We start from the raw sequence: 21,120 nt of genomic DNA on the forward strand, positions 1-21,120 counted from the left end.
AGGTGTTGCAATTAAACGTATGGGGGGGAAAAAAATTGGGTCCAGTTGTACGACGATGTGTGTTTATTGGTATACATAAATAACATTTACCATTATGGTATAGAAGAAAGCACACCCTCTTTCAATTCTGGAGTTTTATCCATAAGAACATCATAAAACCAATCTGGTCTTTACCAAGTTTTAAAATCTCACCTCAAGTGTACATGAGGTACAGTGTACATATGGCATGTTTGACGGGATACAAACATGCCATATGCTTGTATCCCGTCAAACATGCCATAGATTTAATTTTTTCCAAACCAAGAGAATCTGTGTGATGAAGTAAGTACATCCCTCCTAGAAGCCAGAAAATGTGCACTGTTTAATTGGTCACCAACAAGGAAACTCCCTCTATGCAGTTTGTCGACGCAAAGGCAACAGCAATGATTGTAAATAAGCAACTGCTGCCGTCCATCAATCTAGAAAGGGTTAAGGCCATTTTCAACCAAGATTTTTTTTTTTTTTTACAAATACTAAGTGTTTAAGACAGTTGACATTTTCTCCTCGTATGAATTTCTCTGCAAATTCACCCCAAAGCTACAGCAAGTTGCATAATGTTTAGAGAAACTGCAAAAACCCAGGAGCTACATCTTAGCCTTCACTGGGTTTACTTAGCATGTCAAACTGTACAGTTCAAGACAATATGATCTAGAAAAAGATGGCTAGCTTGTTTGGATTGTTTGACTATGGAAAAACAGAATTCTAGAAAGAAACTGGCAGAAAAATTTGAGCTGATAAGCCGCAAAACATTTGGAACAATGTCCTATGAAGGGATGGGACCAAAGTGCAAATGGCCAAACCTCCATTTGATTGAAATACCGTTGACGGACGTGAAGCGAGCTGGAACAAACGAATGGCTGTGAACACTACTTGTAATATCTAGAAAAATAAGACTACAGTCCTCAACAATGAGAAATTGACTTAAGTCTGGTTTGAATTATGGGGTGTACTTAGTTTCACACACGCACACATACACATATCTTTGTATTTTGATTTACTTTTTTACACTTGAGGTTAGATGTAGATATTTTGACAACAATAGCAAAGAGCACATTTATTTTATGTCCTTAAAAGTAAAACCATATGGCCGGATTGTTGCTTTTGAACTGACCATGCAGTTGGTGCCTGGTCAGTTAATTGGTGGAGTGTTGCACCCTCTTGTGGTCAGACGTGTTACTGCCATCAACCAAGAAAATAGGTGGCTTTGTTTAAATATGTTAAACACTCCTAATTTTTCAGGTATAACATTAACAGTTTTATATTTGAAGTTAACTGTAAAGCAGAAAAGTGAAATTTCAGACATTTTAGGAGTAAAAACTGAATCTTACACTTCTTTTAAGAGAAAAAAAAAACATAATATTGACAAGGGACACATCTTGAATAACTTAGAATTGCACTCCAGAACTGTAGCTATTTAGGAAGGAAGACTGTAAAGACTGAAAGGAATTTCCTCAAAGAACAAAAATATAGGAGCTTTTTAAGGTAATCTCATTTTAAAGAAGCAATATTTAAATAAACCATCTGAAAGGGCAACTCTTCAGAAACCATGTTTTTTTCTTACTATAAAAATATAATTTGCAGTATGAACAGTGGGTTTCTGTGGCATTGACGTCACAGGTTTGCAAGTCAAAGAGAAACACTACTACGAGAGTCTGTACAGGTGTGTCAGGAGCTACTACACGGAGGCTACTGCAGTCGTTGTCGGGTTTTGGCTCGGGGCTGGACTGGATGGACAGGAATTCTCTGGACTTCCAGGAGTCCGGAGGGTAGATTTCCTCTTCCCGTTCCGCACCGTCAGTTCATCTTTGGGCTTAAATGTCAGAGGCACAAAGCCATCAGCGTCTGCCACAAGTACGATCCACAAGGGCCCTGGAAAAGAAATACACAAGACTGTTAGCGTTCCAGGCTTTAGTTGAAAAGAGCAATGACCGTTCATTTCCCATTTTAGAGAAGCCCCCATTTAGCTTTTATATTTCAGTTGTTGCTTCAACAGCAGAAAGTAGCAAAGATATCTGCCAATTAGCTGAAGCTATTAAATAACTCCAATATAGTTGGCTTGGTTTTCTTTAGTCACAAAGACCCTCGAAAAGCTGCTAAAAAGTGCCTGATATGATACGAGCCATCAGTTCTCTTAGAATCCGCAACATAGCAGAAGCCTCACATATTCAGTCTTCTTAAAAGTGACAATATCCGTCATTTGTTCACCTATTTGATGGAGCATTTCAACAATAAATGGTTGGTAAGACAAGATAAATGTGATTTTAGGCAACGGTCCTCTGCAGAGTTATAAGCATACTTTGCTGTCTTTACAGTACAAACTGCAGCGCCTAGAACAAAAGAACAAACTAATTTTCATCAGCTCTTAAAAGGTGCCATTTCTCTTTAGGCCAATTATTGTGTTCTTTTTGGCAAACCTCTTCCTTCTCCACATAATTTTGTTTTGGCAATGGTCATTTGTGGAGGTGACCTTGGCCTAGCTATTCTGCAAAACCAACCGTCCTTCGGGCAAATATGAACACTGCCAGGTTGAGTTAACATGAGTTGGTTAATCAGAAGAAAATAACCAAACAAAAGCAAAACAACACTTTGCCTATCAGGAATGATAAGCTGCTTTTGTTTTAAACCTGTAATCTGATCTAGGCGTCTAATCACTTCCAATAATAGCTGAGGCACATTAACAGAAGAACAATATCAGACTATGTTGTCGAGGTAACAATTAACTCTTTGAAAAGACATTCTCTATGGAGTAAACCGTTTTTGTTGGCTGTAGCTAAAAGATAATGTGTAAAGAGAGTTGGCTCAGGTAGTAAAAGCACCCAACTGCTCCTGGTCAGAAGGAGGAAGCCCATCGAACGAGGTTTCCTGAACTGCACACTGCGAGGGACCTACCCAAGAAGACTAAGGAGTTTCCTCCTAGTGGTTTCCATTGATTAACTCTGTACTCTCTGTCACAACATGATTAATCTTACTTGCTATGAGACACAGAGGACTTCTAAGACCACTTTTGGTTCGACAGTAAAACAAAAAGACACGCATTACACCATTAGGTAATGGTAGCTCTATTCTTCTACACATACCGTACATCATCTCCACAGTGGTAAGGTTGAAAAGGTCTTGGATGGCACGCAGGCACAGCTTCCCATCACACAGAAGCACTGGCCTCCTCTCATCGATGAACACATTCTCCGATAACTGCTTCTGCGTGTGTCAACACAAGGTGAAAATCAGTACCAGCTCTTGCGTAAAAAGTCCATCAATGTCGAAATAAGGTTGTAGTTACTGCATAGGACAATGGCTAGACAAGATGTGCTTGGTAAGGACTAAACGAGTCACTACAACATTACCTGGCATGTGACATTGACATACGGGGGATCAGTTACGTTGGGATAGACCGTTGGGGCCTTCTTTCCATTCTGCGTATAATCTCTGATTTCAGTCAGGCACTGTTGTACGTCTGCGAAGCGTGTAAAAAGCCTTTCCATGTTGTGAACAAGCTGTTCCAGGGACCGCTCTCTAGTCCGTCCGGACGTTTTCTCAGGCATGGGTAGCGTCGGCGGCTCCGAGTGGAGCTTCTCCGATGGCTCGAAGCGAGGAGAACTTGCCCGGCTGGAGTCTCTGCTGGCCTGGCCTCCCACTGCCAGGCTGGCCATCCGATTGACGTGGTCCATGTCAAAGTTCTCGACCGTGATGGACGAGGCTCTGGACGAGGCTCTTTCTTGCCGCTCAGAGAAGTCCACGGAGGTGGTGACGGGGCTGGGTTCGTTGCTCCTGATCTCCTCGACCAGCCTGCGTCTGCTCCCTGGCGAACAAACTACCCTTCCAGGCAGAACCAAGTCTTTTATCCCTGGCCGCTCCCTGTCATCCTTTGACAGGTGCTCTGAGTGCCTCCTAATCCCTGCGCAGAAATTAGAAGACTCATGGTTGAGAGCAGAGGGGGATGGTGCAATAGCTGTTTCTCCGTCGTATATCAGCTCTTTGGATATGAGGCGAAGAATATATTTGTCCGTGTTGGAAGATGGAAGGAAGGCAGGATCGGTAGTCTTCTGCCTGCCCACCATCAACAGCAGCACCTTGTCACTGAGGAAGCAGACACCTTTGGGTCTTTCGTTCTGCTGCAGAGAAATCTGCTGGATGTTGGGCATAGCAGACGGTGTGATACAGTAAACGAGAACCATGTTGCAGGTATTGGAAGCAACTGCAACTGTGGAGGCACGAGGATCAAAAGCAACGATGTCAGGGACCAAAATCCCTGGAATGCTGACTTTGCGGGTCGTAGTTACCTTTCGCTCATATGTAACCAGAACGAGGTGAGAGCTGTCCTGTCCAGAACCTGTCACCGTGTCTCTGCGGCGCAAGTGGATAAGGGGGCTGGGGTCCGAGCGACGGTGCTTCGCCAGGAGATGGGTAAGATCAAAGGGGCCTGAGCTGGGGATAAACGATCTCTCTGACTCAAAAGACCGCCTTCTCGAATCCAGAATGCCATCATCGTCTGCCATGACTACGTGCGAGCCCTGACCTTGCAGGGTCTCGGTCTCTGCTGGCAGGTCAAAAGCTATCCCGGAGTTTAGTCCGCATAATTTATCAAGCGGTAGCTCTGTTGCCACAGCTACCTGAGCTTCCCCGGTGGCCTCAATTGCACAGATGTAGCCCCCCACGTCAAAAATAGGGCAAAAGGTGCATGCCACCAGGCTTTTCTGGATGTCATTCCAGATGAACGAATGCAGAGCACTGCTAATAGCCACCACCAGGCGGGTGCCATCCTTAGTCCAACAAGCGCAATGAATGAGCCCACTGCCTCTGATGTCTGCTTTGATCCTCCTGTTGTCGACCCTGACAGAAAACAACACGGACGTGTCTCGCTTCGTCAGCACAGCCAGCATGTCCAGTTTAGGATGCCAGACGCAGCCTTGAGAAAGCAAGGGAAAGGGCTCACTCATCTCACAGGTTTGCGTGCACAGCAGCTTGTTCTGCTCAAGAGCACTGAGCTGAAGCTGCCACACCGTGACATGTTTCTTGTGCTGGACAGCCAGAAGAGCAGGGGAGTCCGAGCAGCACAGCGGGCCCCAGAAGAGTCCGAAGACGTGCTCAAACTGCCCGATCACGTTGGTGTCTCCAAACTTCACCTCGCCATTGACGAAGTAGAGAGCCGTCAAGCAGACCTGCTTTCCATCTGTCCATGCAATCCCATGCACAGGGTGGATGGCTTGGTGCAGAGTGTTGAGTCCACTCCTAAGCAGCTTTGCTTTACCAAGATCCATCCTGAAGGGAACAAGAAAAATCTTAGATGAAGACAAATGTATACGTCTCAAAAAAGAAGCATTGATGACAGAGACCTAGCTGAGTTACTATTTGAACAAGGGTAGCTATTGCTACCTGTGCAGATTAAGAACAGCAAAAGCCTCTCCTGTGTCTCCTCCCAAGTACACGCTTTAATCCCCCTCTGCCTGAGCTGAGGCTGTCGTGACGAACACCTACAGCTGCTTATGCCGGATGACCTTAACAACGTACAGTTAGGAGCCCAGGGTATTAACAATGTTGTGTTGAGTGGGTCACCGCACTGTCTTTTTTTAGATATGGTGAAAGTTGGTAGTAAGCCTTACAAAATAGATCTTAGGCTCAAGTAATAAGGGAGATGTAAAACTACACAACGAAGCAAATATACATCTGGGATCTTAATCTGGAACCTTAAGTAAAATATGGAGAAGATGGAGTAGATGAAACATTATTATATCCTATAGTGGGTTTCTTTCAGTCACTGACATTAAAAAAGATCTTCAGAATTTTAAGTGGGATCAATATGTTCAGATTTGAATTTTCCCATAAAATTACTTTATGTACATATTTGGCATTCTAAAAATCTGAAATAAAAAAATATCAGCGCACAAAGATGTTTTGTAGGTTTCTTTAAATTTTTTTTTTTTTACATTACTCAGTTGCATATTTCTTTAAATTGGAGTCTGTTATTAACAAATGCTCAGTATTTTCCTATGTTATAAATTTGTCCTTAGTTTCTTAGTTCCTGTTAATGTACAGTATGTTATTCTTAGGTCTGTTTACCATATATATTTTATGTTTACAAATATAAAATTATATTTGTATTTTTGTTTAGATCTACATGCTTTAAGTTGACAGTTACTTTGCTACTGGTACACATGAATTTCTCCACTGAGGGGCAATAAAGATTATTGCAATGACAATGTTGTCGTTTTTATGTTATGATAAGAATGACAATAAAAAGGAAAATATAATTTCTTTATAAATAATTTTTTTCATGTCTGTCACCCCACTTAAAATCTTTAAAAAAATGTCTTAGACTAAAAATAGTCAAAGTTCTGCATTTACATTTTGAAAAAACATCAGACTGAAGATCTCCACCAAGTACATAAACTAGAAATCTGCAATTCCGCCCTGGTCCTCCTGACAAATCGCATCTTATGCCAATGTTGTTGCCAAATTTGGCAGAAATCAATGCAAAATCCTCACATTTGGCTCCAGCATTTTGATGAAGCCATCAAGTTACTACGCAAACCTACTTGAATCCACAATCAAACAAATAAACGCTCCAAAATAACTTAGATAATCTGCCTTATTTGGTGTCACCTGAAGCACTTGCAGGGAATTCTGTATCTTGCTTAAAATGGAACTCGAAACAAAATAGCAAAAATACATTGAGCATGATATGATCTATGGGGTCACAGGCTATTTCTACACTGAGTTCACAAATTTTACAGACAAGTCTGGCAAGTAGATGTGAAATCAAATTACGAACAGGACTGCACAAACATGCGACTTTACTTAGCATACCTGAAAATGCATCAGCCGTTTCAGACGAAAACGTGACAAAAGCATAGATAGAAACACCATTTCGTGTTTCTTCACATTGTTACCGGCTGAAATGTGCCTACAACGTTGCTCTCGTGAGTGACCCGGAAACAAAACTAATCGTACTAGGGTAAGTGCACTATGGGATATGTAGTTTGTTGACCAATAATTTCTGTTTCGCCTCTTTGAATGCTTTATAAACCGTTGGCTGTAAAATAAAATAAATACTTAATCGCATAAAAAAAAACACACACACACAACCAGGCAAAAAACAACAACAACCCCCCCCCCCCCCCAAAAAAATAAAGTTTTGCATTATATGACCCTGAAATTAACTCAGGAAAAAAAAAAAAAAAAACAGACAAATGAACAACAAGAACTAGCATCTGCCCGATGGGGCGCAAGATCGTGATGTAGTTGTAGTTCTCGACTGTGTCTCGCGACAGAATATCTGGGCTCTCTGTGTGACGGCTGGTCGAGGCTGCGGGGGTCGATGGTAGTCCGCTGAATACATGATTTCAATCGATTAAGCCCGACTTGTAGCCGCAAAAGAGGGCAACGCCGGCTGTTGAAAGGGCTTTTTTAGGTTTTATGTTTCTTAGTTAGCCTTCAAAGTAGCACAACCATGGGCGTAGAAGTCGAGACCATATCTCCTGGTGATGGTAAGTAAACGTAGCCGCCTGGGCTGTCTTTGATGCGGGGTGGGAAGTGGTGCTGTTGCTGACTCCCTGGAATGTCGTGGTGCTCGTGAATAATGTTGCCGTTCCAAAAGTACAATTTTCATAAATGAATATTACGAGTTGGCGTAGATAGTTAAAAACCTGTTTGAGCTATAATTAGAGTTGTGTGATAACGCTCAATCTCGAAGGGGCTCATCCTCACTGAAAGGCTTGCATGGCATCTATCCAGAACGCTCCATACTCACTATGAAACGTGCTAGTCCTACCAATTTGACATAACGGGACTCCGTAAATTACTGTTTTGCGTGGCATCAGAAAATTGTTACCTTAATTTCGGACAAAAACCGAAGTAAGGAACCTGAACCTGTGTCCTAACTCTCATTGTCAAAAGTAAGCAGATTATATTTATACTCTGAGCAAAATGCATGCAGGCTACTGTTGCCACAAGGGAGTGACAGATCCGAATGAAGTTAGTCTCCAGGCTTGAAGGCAGGGAGCAGAGGTTTGGATCCTGGAGATCTTGGAACTTAAACTTAAAACAATCTAGAGATGAGTTTTCCCCTCCCACAAATGCACAGTGTCAATAAAAACACAACTGTGTCATGGAATATGCATGAAATGTAAAGTTTTTAGAAAGTGACCCCAAACCTTCATGGAGCTTCCTTGGGTTTTAGCACTCACTATGACCTGTTTGGTTTCTTTGCACATTCATGATTGATAAAGATCTTTGATAATCAAATCTATTTAAGCTGCACTGAACAGGATTTCAAAGGGTGGTAACAATTTCTGGGTTTAAAAAAAAATAAACTGACCAGATAATTCAGTTTTTCTCATTTTTTTCTCCCGTTTTCTACAGCTTGTTTCTCAGAAAATGAAACAAAAATGTCTTTTTATGAAGAAAAAAAAGGTCAGTCTGCTTTTAATGAAGGTAATATTGACAGTCGGATATTTGGCTGACTGATTCGATTCGTGCATCTCTAAAATCTGTATTGGTCCTTTTAACAACCCATTTCCATGTTTTCTTTTTTAAATCCATTCCAGATTCTAACATGCAGCTCAAACATTTTACTACAGAATAGAAAAATAAACCAATTTGCAGAAAAAGCTTAACTTAAAATGATGCGGAATAGAGGAAACAACATAAAACGGCAACAACAAAAAAACTGCATCTAAAAACATATTTACCGTTTCATAACTATTGAATTACAAGATAAGCCTCTCCTTCTCAGAAGTGTGAGCATACACTAATATTTGTTTTCTTTCTTTTCTTAACAGGGCGAACATTTCCAAAGAAAGGCCAAACATGTGTTGTTCATTACATAGGTAATTGTTTTGTTTTTTTTCTCATATCCTGATTCTCTTGAAACTCTGCATCCTTCCTTTGTCCTTGCTGCTGAAAGAGGAAATCTGCCCGTTTTGGACGTGGTCTGCTCTGCTCATGTTACAAGTCGCTCGCTCGCACAATTCCCACATTCTGCAGGCCGGTGCACCTGCGTGTTGGTTTGAGTTTCATAAGCTCTGCGGGGCTGCGCCTCCTCTGTCAGGCACCATTAGTTTGCTTTGGTTCTGAAAGAGAAGTCAGATGTTTTCCTCTGCTAGAGTCTGTTTCAGCTTGTCACTCACACACACACACACACACACGCACATACATGCGTCTGCTTTCGTTTTCCTGTTTGTCAGAAGGCCTTGTTTTAAGGTGGGGCAGTAAGACATGGAGACGTTTGGGGAAATAAATTTGGGCTGTTCTGTGCCTCGGGGTAGGCTGTCCAGACAACTAGGTCAGACAGAAAGTAAACAGAACCTAGTTCACATGTCATCTGTCGGCATCACGTGTTTTCTTTTATGTGCATATAGAACCAGGTCCATTCTGGCACGTTTTCTACCGTAAACTGGTTAAGTATTGGTATTTTTGTGGCATTGCCTCTGGGCTTTTCTTCTTGGCCTTTGCAGTAATTTGAATGTTTATTTGGCCCAGAGTTCAGCTGTGTTTTACTAATGTGTGAGTCACTTTCAACTGAATAAAATTCAAGGATGTTCCGATGAGTAAATGTTTATCAGTTAAACTTTGTGGATTTAGCTCAAACACTGATGGCCCCAGTGATCTCCTTATCTTTAGTGCTTTGGTGCGAAGATAATTTTCAGTTTTCTTCTTCGTTTAAATAAAGAAAACTGTCAACCAATTGGGTTTTAGTGGAAGCGAGGCATTTCAGTGGAATACAGAGTTTTGAAACTGAGTTTGGAAGAAAAGAAATACACAGCCGGGCATCATCTGCATAATAGTGATATGAGATATCTTTACAAAATAGTATGGGACCAATAGGATGAGAGCAAAAGCAACAGGGGTCCCAAAGCAGAACCTTCTGGAACGTCTGGAGAATGAGACCTTGCAGGCAGTGATGTACAAATAGAACAATTTTGCCAAATACCTTTTGTTTTTTTGTGACGTCTGAAACCAATTTTTATTTTATATTCTGTAACATTTGGTTTATATTTTAACAAAGTAGACGTCTGGGATACTAATAATCCCTGTCTTGTGTGAGAAAACTGGCTTCTGCGTCCCTTTTGATGGAGTCTGCTAACAGCTTGGATGAACATCAGCTTAGACAAAGGCTTCAGTTTTTTTTTTTAGGATGATCTCTGTTGGGAGTCTCCTGGCTTAGGCTGGCCATTTGGGGACAGCGATTATGCGCAACATGTAGTGAAAAGCAAAGATGAAGTGTCGCGATTTTTTTTTTTCCTTTTTTTTTTTTTAATACAAAACTGATAATTTAGCTGTAATTTCTTAGTGTTTTCCAATAGATGTTTCCAAATCAGTTACTCTTGGACTCCTGTATTGTCTTGTTGAACTTAAAGTGACGTTTCCCCCTCCCATCTTTAATTTTCTTTGCCGTTCGACCGGCTGGATTTGCCTGTAAGCTGCTGGTATTTTGGAGGCAATGCCTTACAAAGTACAGAGTTAAGCCAGAGCAAGTCTGTACAAAAGGCTAAAAAATCTAATTGTATGAGCATGGGAAAATGCATTTGCACAGATTAGATGGAAAATGTTTCTCTTTATATGAAATGTAAAAACTATACATCGTGGAAAACGACTAAAGACACTCCCGTTTTTGCAGAAATATCAAATATAGTTGTTTTATTTTAAAGCAATTAGAATCTCGCACAAAGAAGTTTCTTGGAAGAGTTTGTTAATTAAACTCTTAATTCAAAATCTGAGAGTGTTGGCCTTTCCTCAACCCTTCCCTGATTCTATTTGACCAGAAATAGAGACACGACCTCAAACGGTAAGGAGAGATAGTTCTCCAAACATAACTAGATTAAGGACCTACTCTGCTCTGTTTTCCAGCATTTAGCAATCCAGAACTCCTCTGTTGCTCTTCAAAACCGCCGTGCCTCTTCTTTTTGATTTCTCGTCTTTTCACCCCAGGGATCTAAGACGTGCAGACACTCGCATGCCAGAGCGGACAGACACAAAGATTTGCGGCGGTGACCTCTCTCTGACTCCCGGTGAGAGTTGCGATCGCCCAAATTAGCAGAGAGGTCACTGCCAACGCGGCAGATACCAGCTCTGGCACTCAAACCTGCAGAATACAGTGCTTTTCTAAAGTATTCATGCCTCCTATTCTACACATTTTGTCTTGCTCCAAGTGCAGATTTAAGGGGAATTTTATGCGATGGCCCAACATAAAATAGCACATTAAGTGGAAATTTATACAAGGCGATGTCCACAGGAAAAGCTAAACAGATTGTTCAGCCATCATGAATCATCTTTTTTGTATAACTTTACCCATTCCTCTTGGGAAAATGTCTCATTCTTTGTTTAGATTCTTCCATTTATCCACTCTGGCTGACTGCCCTGTTCCTGCCGAAAAAAGGCTTCCCCACACCATGATGATGCCACCACCATATTTGAAATAAATTCACATTCAATTCAAAAATACTTTTATTCATCCTAAAGGGACGTTAAATGTTATAACTAATTTCAACCAGGTACTTCCAAAGAGTCAACGTGGATGTTGATGCTGTGGACAGGAAGGATCTCCTGTAGCAGTCAGTCTCGCAGAAAATCTGAAGAAATTTGCTGCAATCATTAGACTGTTGGTGTTTGACGGTCTAATGATCGCCGTGACATGTTAACAGCCAAATATCCAGGTGAAAGAGACGATATTCCACAGTAACATGTCCTGGATGACACTGTCAGTTGTTGGCAAGCATTGCTAATCCACCTCATTTGTTTTTGCCGCTTCTCTCTAAATCTTTGGCCGTAATCTTGTCTTAATGGTGGGGATCATGGTGTTTACATGGTTAATGATTAGTGCTGTCCTTACCTGGCTGGTTAGTTTAGGTTGTTAGTTTCCAGTTGTGCCAAAATGACCTGTTTCCAAATGATGAAGTAAACAGTTCAATCCAATGTTCAGTGTTTTTGATATTGGCATTAATAAAAATCGCAAGGGAACTTTTAGCAAATATTCTTAATTTGCAATAAATGTAGAACCTGTTTGATTTTTGTCCCGCTTCACATTCATGCATTATGTAGCGTTGGGATTCATCATCACAGATAATCCTATTGAAAGATATCGTTTGTAGTCGTAGGTTCAAGAGGTTTGAATACTTTGTCAAGGCACTGCGGTTCCCTCTCATTCACTCATGCCCCTGTTTCTGTCATGAAGCCCAAATGTCCATGTGCTCACGGAGTGGCAGCTCTAACAGCTGCAGTCCTGCTGTCTCAAGCTTGTTTCTAAGCATATCAGACTGTCGCCAAAGGAGGAAAACGTAGGCTGATACGGTATCAGCCAGCACGAAGAAAGGAAAATGAGTCCGAGATAAATGGAGTGATTGGCGGCACCGGGTTTCTGTGACGAGCAGTGCTCCTAGGTTTTTTTTCTTTTTTTTTACTTAAATAAAACTACCAGTGGGGGAAAGCCTAATTTGGGTTGTTCTATAACAAGTTTAGGTTCTAGACTTTGACACCTGAGAACACCAAAGCTGAGGCTTGACAGATTAAGAGGTGCGCCTGAAGAGTAGGCTGAAAGTCACGAGCTGCCAAACTACTTCCAGGGAGGAAATGTTGTTTGAGTGTCTGTGGATGTTTTCGCTACCAACAGTGTGGAGTTTATGCAAGAGAGGGGGGAAAAAACACCTTGAGATTCAGACGGACATCATCTCCTGACGAGTGATTGACTGTTTGACAGGCTTTTTTCACAGCTCGTATTCTGATTGTAAACATAATACCCTCTACACAGCTGCAGAATACAGTGCAGCTGTACTCTGCGCCATTCCTCAGATGGCGTGAGGAAAAATAAGTTATATACGCTTATATTAATTAAACAAACCTTGTTTGTTCATGAAAAAGATGCAACCAAGACTATAGTAATAAATTGATTCTAAGTACTCCTTCTCGAAGTTACTCCATTATGCGAAGAATAATGTGCGAGACGACTTAGTCATTAAGACATGTTGACCATGCAGCACTGACGCGGGTCTGGTCGGCAGATAGCTTTACACACGTCTCAGTTCATCTGCATTTGAGCCCAGGGGGCTACTCTACTGGCAGCTTTTCTAGACGAGGGGCAACACAGGATACAGTAAACGGAGTAAAAATAACCCCACCCCGGTGTGGTATGGCGTCCCGCCAGCCTACAACCAAGTGAAACCCTCTGACGGGGAGAGAGAGCCTGGGAGTCGAGCGCAGGAAGGGATAGGCTGGGCTTTATTTTTGCAGACCTCGCCCAGGCTTAGCTACACAAAAACTGATAACAGAGCAGTGACACTCTGTGAGTCTTGGGTGGTCAGCAATATGGGTTCTGGGTCAGTGCTTTGTTTGTGCAGTGCAGTGTAAATATTGGGAATCATTCTGTTAAGTTATTCCCTTTTTTTCTTTTGAACAAATTTTTATATGCACCATCTTTTCATTGGACATTTCACCTTGCGTGAAATCCACTTAGCTGTGCCTACAGTAAAAAAAAAAAAAAAAAAGTAGCTTATATATATTCCGGATCTTCTTTACGTCATCCACAACCCCGTCGTCCAATCACAAGAGTCATCATCCCTCCATAGCCTCCCTTCATGTGGACAGTGTTTTAATTTGAATTGCCCCCCACTGAACTCACTAAACTGAACCCACTTTATGAGCTTGTTGCCAAAAGTTGTCGTCCTGCTACTCGAATGACCTGCAGCAGGTGGCGTTTGCCTTGGTGTGTGTGCGAACCTGTTGACTCCCCGATTGGAAAGGGCCGTGGCCATTGATATATGGACTTCGGAGGCTTCTCAGAAACTGTAGACTCGCTAATTTTAGGGGAAGCGAAAGAGGAGAAGCAGTACAGTATCAACATTCATATGACTAGAAGGGCAAGACACCATGACTACATTTTGGTTGACACCAACTTTAAATGCCAAATATTCACACTTATTGGAAAGAATTATGACAGGCAGCTAAATTGGGGACTATCACGGAGCCACTTGATAAGCAGGTGGTCAGGATATTTTTTCTCTTTCTGATGCTTTCATTCCGTGTGACGTGCCAAAACGACTGAGCTTGTTTTATGCTACTGGTGTAAAAATGGACAAAGTTCTAAATTATAAAAATTATTAAGCTTGTGGTAAAACAAGCTAACGTTTTACCATAAGACTAAAACTCAAAATTTTGATGGTGTCTGCAGGGTGCATCAGAAACTGGAGGAGTGAGAGAGTTTCCAGACTGGCTTTGACCAGGCACTGGAAATTATCCATAGTCAGATGTTGATGGTTCATTTCGGTGGTGTCAAAATAGTTGGATCCTGGACGCAGTTGGAGTTTGTCCTCGATATCTCCATGCATTCCCGGATATAAGTTGTCAGAGAATGTGAACTCTGACAGGGTTTTAATGACCTCATGCCCAGGCTACCACCTCTTCACACCCACCCTAGGCTAGCAGCCCTCCAAATAATAACAACATGTTTGGCGGTTTGGCTGCTTCTCCTCACCTAAAATGAATGACCAACACATTCACACACTGATGGTGGCAAGCTACTTGATAGTAGCCGCAACTGCCCTGGGGTGATCTGACAGAGGTGAGGCTGCCTTACACCAGCACTACTGGACCATCTGATCACCAGCAGGCGAGATGGATGAAGTGTTTTGCCAAGGACACAACGACAAGAGGCGGGTGGAGCGGGGATCAAACTGGCAACCCACCGATTGCGGGACAAACTTCTATCAAACGTCTCCCACACCACCATTGCCAACATTGTCCCGATCTGTAAGATTTTTCCAAAAGCACTGAAGCACTTGGAGTCACATTTTGCATATTGTATGCAATTCCTTCTGTGTACACTTTCCAACTTATTCAACACACTCAGCTCTTTGAACAAACTTTGTACAGAAGACTCCTTCTCCGCACCGTTTTGTACTAAAAAAGTTGAAGGAAATGGTGATGGTCTTTCCTCCATCACAATAGGGCTGAATGTGATGGTGTAGGTGCAGAAACCTCCTCTATAAGTGAGAGATCAATAAGAAATTTAGCAGCTGGCGAAGAAAGATCCACGTGCAGATGTGAAATTTGCTCAGTAGACAAACTCAGCCAGCCTTCATCAATGTTTTTTACTAAATTGTTGTGCAGAGGCAGTGATGGATGTACTCTACATGAAAAATGCAGTAGACAGAGAAATTAGATGTATATTTCTGTGCAAAAATCTTCAGCGGACCATCTGCAGACTTCTCTTACAGTTGCTGCAGTTGAAAGTTCGCCTTCATCAAAAATTGAAAAGAAGTCATCAAAGAATGTCAAGTGTTTTGGCCTGTAGCTTTGTTGATACTAAAATACCTTTTTACATCTGGTGCTAGAGGCATCTTCTGTAGATCAGTACAAAGTACATGCCTTTAACAAACCTTCCAAAGTTACTATTTGGACCCGGCTCATTCCCAAGTTGTGGAGACAAACCGATCCTTAGAGCAGGGTTTGCTTACAGGTACAGATTGGTTGTGCAGGAACAATAACAAACTGTTTTTAAGGGTGTGATTGTTTTGCTTGCTCGGCTTTTAAAGGGTTTCAAAGTTCACAAGCCATTGCATCTCTGAAGTTATTACAGCACCCTGCGAAGGAAGAGCAGTGTTTTTCTGCCTTTATATAAGTATTTCTTGGCCTCAATCTTATTATAAAACCTGGATGTTTGGTCTGTTTCTGAAGGAGCAGAGTCCTGTGCCTTTGTTATCCTTTTCTCCCTGTGGTCTACATACATGCAAGTGACGGCCTAGTTAACTTTTAAAAATAATCTGCTAAACTAGGCCAATGACTTCAGAATCCCACTGCTTTTGTTCATCGCAGTCGAGAAAGAAAACCACACCAGCCTAATAATCGTTTGCAGACCATGTCGGAAGCATGTCTGTTTATTTGAACCAACACCCGTGTCTTGTGCGATTGCCTTATCTCAAAGTGTTTGGATTTATTGTGTCGTTGGCAGGTATGTTGCAGAACGGGAAAAAGTTTGACTCCTCTCGAGACAGGAACAAACCTTTTAAGTTCAAGATTGGAAGGATGGAGGTTATAAAAGGATGGGAGGAAGGAGTAGCACAGGTAAGAAGGCAATGTGCTTTCAGATGTTAGCGTTGTTGCGTTGCAGCAACAATGTCCTGGGTTAGAATCCTGGCCTGGGCTCTTTGTGCTTTGAGTTTGCCTATTCTCTCTTTGAATGTGTGGGGTGTCTAGAGGTAGTCCAGCTTCACCCAATGGTTCAAAAACATAACTGTAAGGGGAACTGGCCTCTCTGAATGCTTGTTTGTCCCATGTGTCTCTATGTTACCCTGTGATGGACCGGTGTGTAGCCCACCTTACACCAAAAGACTGCTAGAGAAACACCAGCATCCCCCAACGGGTGTAGAAGGTGGATGATTCAATTAGTTTGTGGTACATCCACTGGAACTTGCCCGGGAGGATTGTCGGCACATTTCCCAATTCTTTCAGACATTAACCACTGAAGTGACATGAAACTATCATGCATAAATGTATTATAGATCCAAAACTTGTTTTTTTTTTCTATTCAGTGTAGAATGATTTAGTCCATATTCTGAAATGGGGCTGGTCTAACTTGGTCTAGATGCCAAAAAGGTAATGAAAAAGACTTTTAGCCTTTTCCTGAGTCAGAAATCAACTTCAGTAATGTTTTGATTCATAATTTGTAGAACATATACATAAGAAAGCCCAAATAGATGAATATTTTCTACTCAGATGTTATAAATAGTTGTCTGAAAAATCAATAAATCTGATTCTGAGTCAAGATTGAAACATTTTTCAATGTTTCAATGTGTGCAGAGCAAGGTGATGTTTCTCAACCTTGTTTTGATGGTTTGCAACATGACAACATGATTTTGCAGTGGTTGCACACTAATGTGGCGTTTCCACTGGAACCTCCTCGTGCATAAAATTTGAACTTTGAATTGAAGATTACATTAACGGAAAATGAAAACAATTCTTATTTTGTAGTTGCATCAAATCTCCAGGTTTAGGTAAGTTGGTATAGGAAGCTCTGTTTCAGCTGTGCGCAACCTGGTGTCAGTATCTCACTGAAGTTTAAAATAATTTGTTTAGTTTGTCCCTGTGTTAATTTAGCTAAATTTGAAAATTAACTTAAAGGGAGTATATGTTAAAATTTCTTGTAAAATTAGAGATCTCATTACACTTAAGCTTAGGTTTCACTTGCTTGTACGTTTTTTTGTTTGTTTTTTTAAATCCTAGGACAACAAAACTCATTCATGTAAAGAGATAACAGGCAAACCTTATTTTGTATGTAACATTTCCTAATAGTATGAATATACCAGTAAATGAATATAAATTACTCTCTCTGTTAGTACGCTGCGATTAAATCCAGATGTGTTCGTCTTCTTTCCCGCGCCTCAGATGAGCCTCGGCCAGAGGGCGAAACTCACCTGCACACCAGACATGGCTTACGGAGCGACAGGCCACCCCGGCGTCATCCCGCCAAACGCCACGCTTATTTTTGACGTGGAGCTGCTCAAGCTGGAGTGACGGCCGCTTTACGACACAAGGATCGAAGGTCGACCGGGGGTTGGAGGGGGCTGCATTCGCCACGACCTGTTCTTACAGGAGACCATACCTGCTTGCTGCCTGCCACGACCTCCCGCCCGCTTCTCTTCTTTGTTTTGATTTATACATCATCTTCTTTTCGGTATTTAAATGTAACTTCTGCTGCTTCACTGGCATCTCGTCGTTTTAGATTCTGTTCAGAGATATTCATGTCCTGCTCTACTTTTACTCTTATATTTTAGATTCATGCTTTTTTTTACAAAAAAAGTTTTCATCTAATGTTAGTTCTGTCTGAACAGTCTTTAAGCAGATAAAAATCCAAAAATCTATTGCAATCTAAACTGCCTTACAGTTCACACAACAGAGGACGGGTACACATGTTCAAGATCCCACGTTTCTGCTCCGTACAATCCTGGGCATTATATACCACTGTCTGCATAGACACTTTGATAAAGGCTTGTCCTGCTGAATCCTCTGAATGATGTTGCTGTTCAGTTTGTTTTATAACCTATCTGTACATTTAATGCAAGTGTACCCTATCAGGTGCAACCCAATACTGTACAGTGTTGTTGAAGAGCCATTACCACTGCAACAGTTTATTGACCAAGTCCTGAATAAAATTTGGCATGTACTGTATTGAGAGCTCTGCGTCCTGTTTGTAATTGTTCATACAATCAAGTCAAAAGAGTGATCAGCGAACTCTTTTACTATATTCACACCAGAGAAGCACAATTTGGTGAATCTTGTGTAATCCAAGTTTCTTAGAATACTGCAGTTAAAGCTCTGATCAAGATCTGGAAATTTGGGGCTACATTTTTTTTTTAAACTAGAATATATTTACTAGAATTAAAAGAATATCTCAAGTATTATTAAAGTATTAAATTCATGTAAAATAAAAACACTAGCTTATTTTCTGAGCCAAAGACCGACAAATTTTACCTATCGTGGCATCCTGTATTACTGAAAAGATGTACTCATTCCAATATTTATAAGGAGAATTTTCAGTACATTAAATGTTTTTTTTATTATTTTAGGAAAACAAGCTTAAAGTTTTTTCCAAGTGAAAAAGATGAACCAATAAACATCCAAACAAGATGGAACTGCAATAATTTCAAAGCTGCCAAATAAATGTGTAATATAAAAGCTATGGAATCATTTAATTTTTCTTTTTCTCAGATTGCAAATTTTCTTATATTTTAAAGTGATGGTTTTTCCTTTGCAGTTTTTCACTCACCTTCTGTCCTATGAAAAACCTGGAAAAACAAGACAGAATATGTTTTTTGCTGATCAAAGCAGAAACAAACTTTGATCAGGGTTTTTCTCCTCTGGAAGATTTTAAAGAGGATTCACAAAGTATTACTGGATCCAACTTGGAATTTGCACATGCTTGCTGTTACGTAGGGTGGCCACAGGTAGGCAGTGTACAAAAGCCTTACAGATACTTTTAACAGGCTGAAAAGAAGTACAATGTTTGATATAATGAACTTAAAAATTAAAGCTTTTACTCTGAGCTTCAAGGTAGGTGAGAAAAAGATTTGTACATCTTTAGAAAATGTCAAATAATTTCTTATAATTCAATAATACGTATTATGGAATTCTAATTAGATTTGGATTACTGTATGATGGTTTGTGCTTTTTGTGAATTAAAAAATACTTGATGGAGGGGGCGGTAACGAATTCAAGAGTTAGAAATGGGAAACTTAATGAAGGGTTTTATTTTTATAACACACCAAAAAATCCACAGTTGACACGTATCTGTCTTTGTAAATTGCAATTTTCTCTGTTTTGAAAAACAGAGAAACTATTATAGATTGGGTCTGCTACAGTGCCATATATTAATTAAATAAATTCAATTTATAAAATAAATTTAAGACACACCCGATTGCTATTATGGCGCAATGATCTTGATTAATTTGAGATTTACTGCTAAATAAAGTGTACACTAAACTCAAACTCAACAAGTTCTGTTTTAATATTAACTTCCGGTGTCATGGATCAAAGTTCGCGATTTTGACTCTCGTACACGATTGGCTGAGGGTGAGTGTTGTTGAGCCTCATTGGACATCGGTAAACACGCCTCTCATCAGCTTGAACCAGCACAACAAACTACAAGGTCAGAAACTTGCCACAAAATGCTCTGCGAAATGTTCCGTGTTGCGTAAAATACAGCTGAAATTAGCTGGGTTGTTATGTCCTATTTGGGTCCTGCTATTAATAGATGCTGTTAATAGATATTTAACGTTTACCGTTAGAAAACGTGGGCTAGCAGTTAGCATCACGCTAATAGTTTGCTTTTACCTGTATTTTAATGGGAAAGAACACAAGCTTCCTTTAGTGTTAATAATGTGTCGCGTTTCTCAATACGCGAATTAGTATTCAGCAGTATTCCGCTTTGTCAGTAAGTCTCATAAAGCCTTTGACTGAAGACACGTTGTTGTTGTTGTTGTTGTTGTCTTCCTTATCAGCGTATTTAGCCTTTTTTAAGTCCCTGATTCTGAAGCTGCTACCCCAACAGATTTTGACAAAAAAAATATTACACTCTCCACAACACACTTACAACATACATACACCATCTTCAGCTTCCTCAAGAAGTCCAGTGTTCACCTGGATGACAAACTGATTAAGTGATTTTGGCTGCATCTTTGGCAGCTTTACCTGATCGCTTGACATAGCTATGATGAAAATAAGTGAAATGATTATTGCGCATCAGGGCAAAAGTGTGTCATGAATATATATATATATATAACATTCTTTTTTTTTTTTTTTTTTTTGAAGCTCACATTTCACCATATCTCCTTCTCCACCCCATCTGTGTTCCTCCAGGTTACCCATGCGTGTGTGAGTGAGCCAGCTGTCAGGATGTTGTCGGCTCAGAGGGCATGTGCAGCGCTGGCTGCCCGCCGCCTGGCCGTAGCCTGCGTCTCCTCAGCCCAGGCACACCGCTTACATATTCACACCTCGGTGTCGTGTCAGGACGAGGTCAAGCTGAACGCCGAGTGGGCCGGCCTGGCTAAGAAGCAGCTCAAGGGGAAGAACCCTGAAGATCTGATCTGGCGCACACCTGAGGGGCTCAACATCAAGCCGGTGTACACGCAGGCTGACTCTGAGGGACGTGCCGACGAGCTGCCAGGAGTCTTTCCATACACTAGAGGGCCCTATCCCACCATGTACACCTACAGACCCTGGACAATCAGGCAGTATGCTGGCTTCAGCACTGTGGAGGAGAGCAACAAGTTCTACAAGGACAACATTAAAGGTAAACTGGTTTACCTTAAGTTGACTTAACTTAAATGTGGTTTCTTGCATACCACATGTATGTAAGAGAGAGAGTTGGACTCCGCATGGAGTCCGCCAAGGCTGCCCTTTGTCACCGATTCTGTTCATTACTTTTATGGACAGAATTTCTAGGCGCAGCCRAGGTGTTGAGGGGATCCGTTTTGGTGGCCTTAGGATCGCATCTCTGCTTTTTGCGGATGATGTGGTCCTGTTGGCTTCATCGGAACGTGATCTGCAGCTCTCACTGGAGCGGTTCGCAGCCGAGAGTGAAGCGGCCGGGATGAGGCC

The 21,120-nt window shown here is 41.3% G+C and overlaps 3 protein-coding genes across 4 annotated transcripts in view; 2 read left to right on the forward strand and 1 right to left on the reverse strand.

Annotated features, from left to right (window-relative positions):
• Positions 1-45: 45 nt before the first annotated feature.
• On the reverse strand, positions 46-6,971 carry wdcp (WD repeat and coiled coil containing). Of its 2 annotated transcripts, XM_008398283.1 has the most exons (4): positions 6,844-6,971; positions 3,384-5,298; positions 3,117-3,237; positions 46-1,908 (listed from the first exon to the last, which is right to left on the reverse strand). In XM_008398283.1, exons 2-4 carry the CDS (start codon positions 5,295-5,297, stop codon positions 1,715-1,717), a joined length of 2,229 nt encoding a protein of 742 aa, XP_008396505.1. In that variant the 5' UTR covers position 5,298; positions 6,844-6,971; the 3' UTR covers positions 46-1,714. The 2 variants fall into 2 exon arrangements, with proteins under 2 accessions (XP_008396505.1, XP_008396506.1); XM_008398284.2 differs by lacking the exon at positions 6,844-6,971 and having other exon boundaries at positions 3,384-5,492.
• A 309-nt stretch (positions 6,972-7,280) lies between these two features.
• fkbp1b (FKBP prolyl isomerase 1B) lies at positions 7,281-18,198 on the forward strand. Its single transcript, XM_008398282.2, has 4 exons — positions 7,281-7,523; positions 8,817-8,864; positions 15,977-16,089; positions 17,410-18,198. The coding sequence occupies exons 1-4, from the start codon at positions 7,487-7,489 to the stop codon at positions 17,536-17,538; spliced, it is 327 nt and encodes a 108-aa protein (XP_008396504.1). The 5' UTR covers positions 7,281-7,486; the 3' UTR covers positions 17,539-18,198.
• Positions 18,199-19,570: 1,372 nt separating this feature from the next.
• Positions 19,571-21,120, forward strand: part of mmut (methylmalonyl CoA mutase) — a 17,377-nt gene continuing 15,827 nt past the window's right edge. Inside the window, exons 1-2 of the mRNA XM_008398467.2 lie at positions 19,571-19,669; positions 20,380-20,820. Coding sequence (XP_008396689.1) covers positions 20,416-20,820 — 405 coding nt within the window. The 5' untranslated portion in view covers positions 19,571-19,669; positions 20,380-20,415. The remainder of the gene's footprint in view (positions 19,670-20,379; positions 20,821-21,120) is intronic.

The sequence above is a fragment of the Poecilia reticulata genome, linkage group LG21 (genome assembly GCF_000633615.1).
Source record: "Poecilia reticulata strain Guanapo linkage group LG21, Guppy_female_1.0+MT, whole genome shotgun sequence".
Classification (NCBI taxonomy): Eukaryota; Metazoa; Chordata; class Actinopteri; order Cyprinodontiformes; family Poeciliidae; genus Poecilia; species Poecilia reticulata.

Coding starts and splice junctions, on each gene's coding strand:
- wdcp (XM_008398283.1), bottom strand. CDS start 5,297: ATGGATCTTGGTAAAGCAAAGCTGCTTAGGAGTGGACTCAACACTCTG. Junction 3,238..3,383: donor ATGTCAATGTCACATGCCAG/GTAATGTTGTAG, acceptor TGACACACGCAG/AAGCAGTTATCGGAGAATGT. Junction 1,909..3,116: donor CACTGTGGAGATGATGTACG/GTATGTGTAGAA, acceptor TTTCTTTTCCAG/GGCCCTTGTGGATCGTACTT.
- fkbp1b (XM_008398282.2), top strand. CDS start 7,487: ATGGGCGTAGAAGTCGAGACCATATCTCCTGGTGATG. Junction 7,524..8,816: donor GACCATATCTCCTGGTGATG/GTAAGTAAACGT, acceptor TTTTCTTAACAG/GGCGAACATTTCCAAAGAAA. Junction 8,865..15,976: donor ATGTGTTGTTCATTACATAG/GTAATTGTTTTG, acceptor TGTCGTTGGCAG/GTATGTTGCAGAACGGGAAA.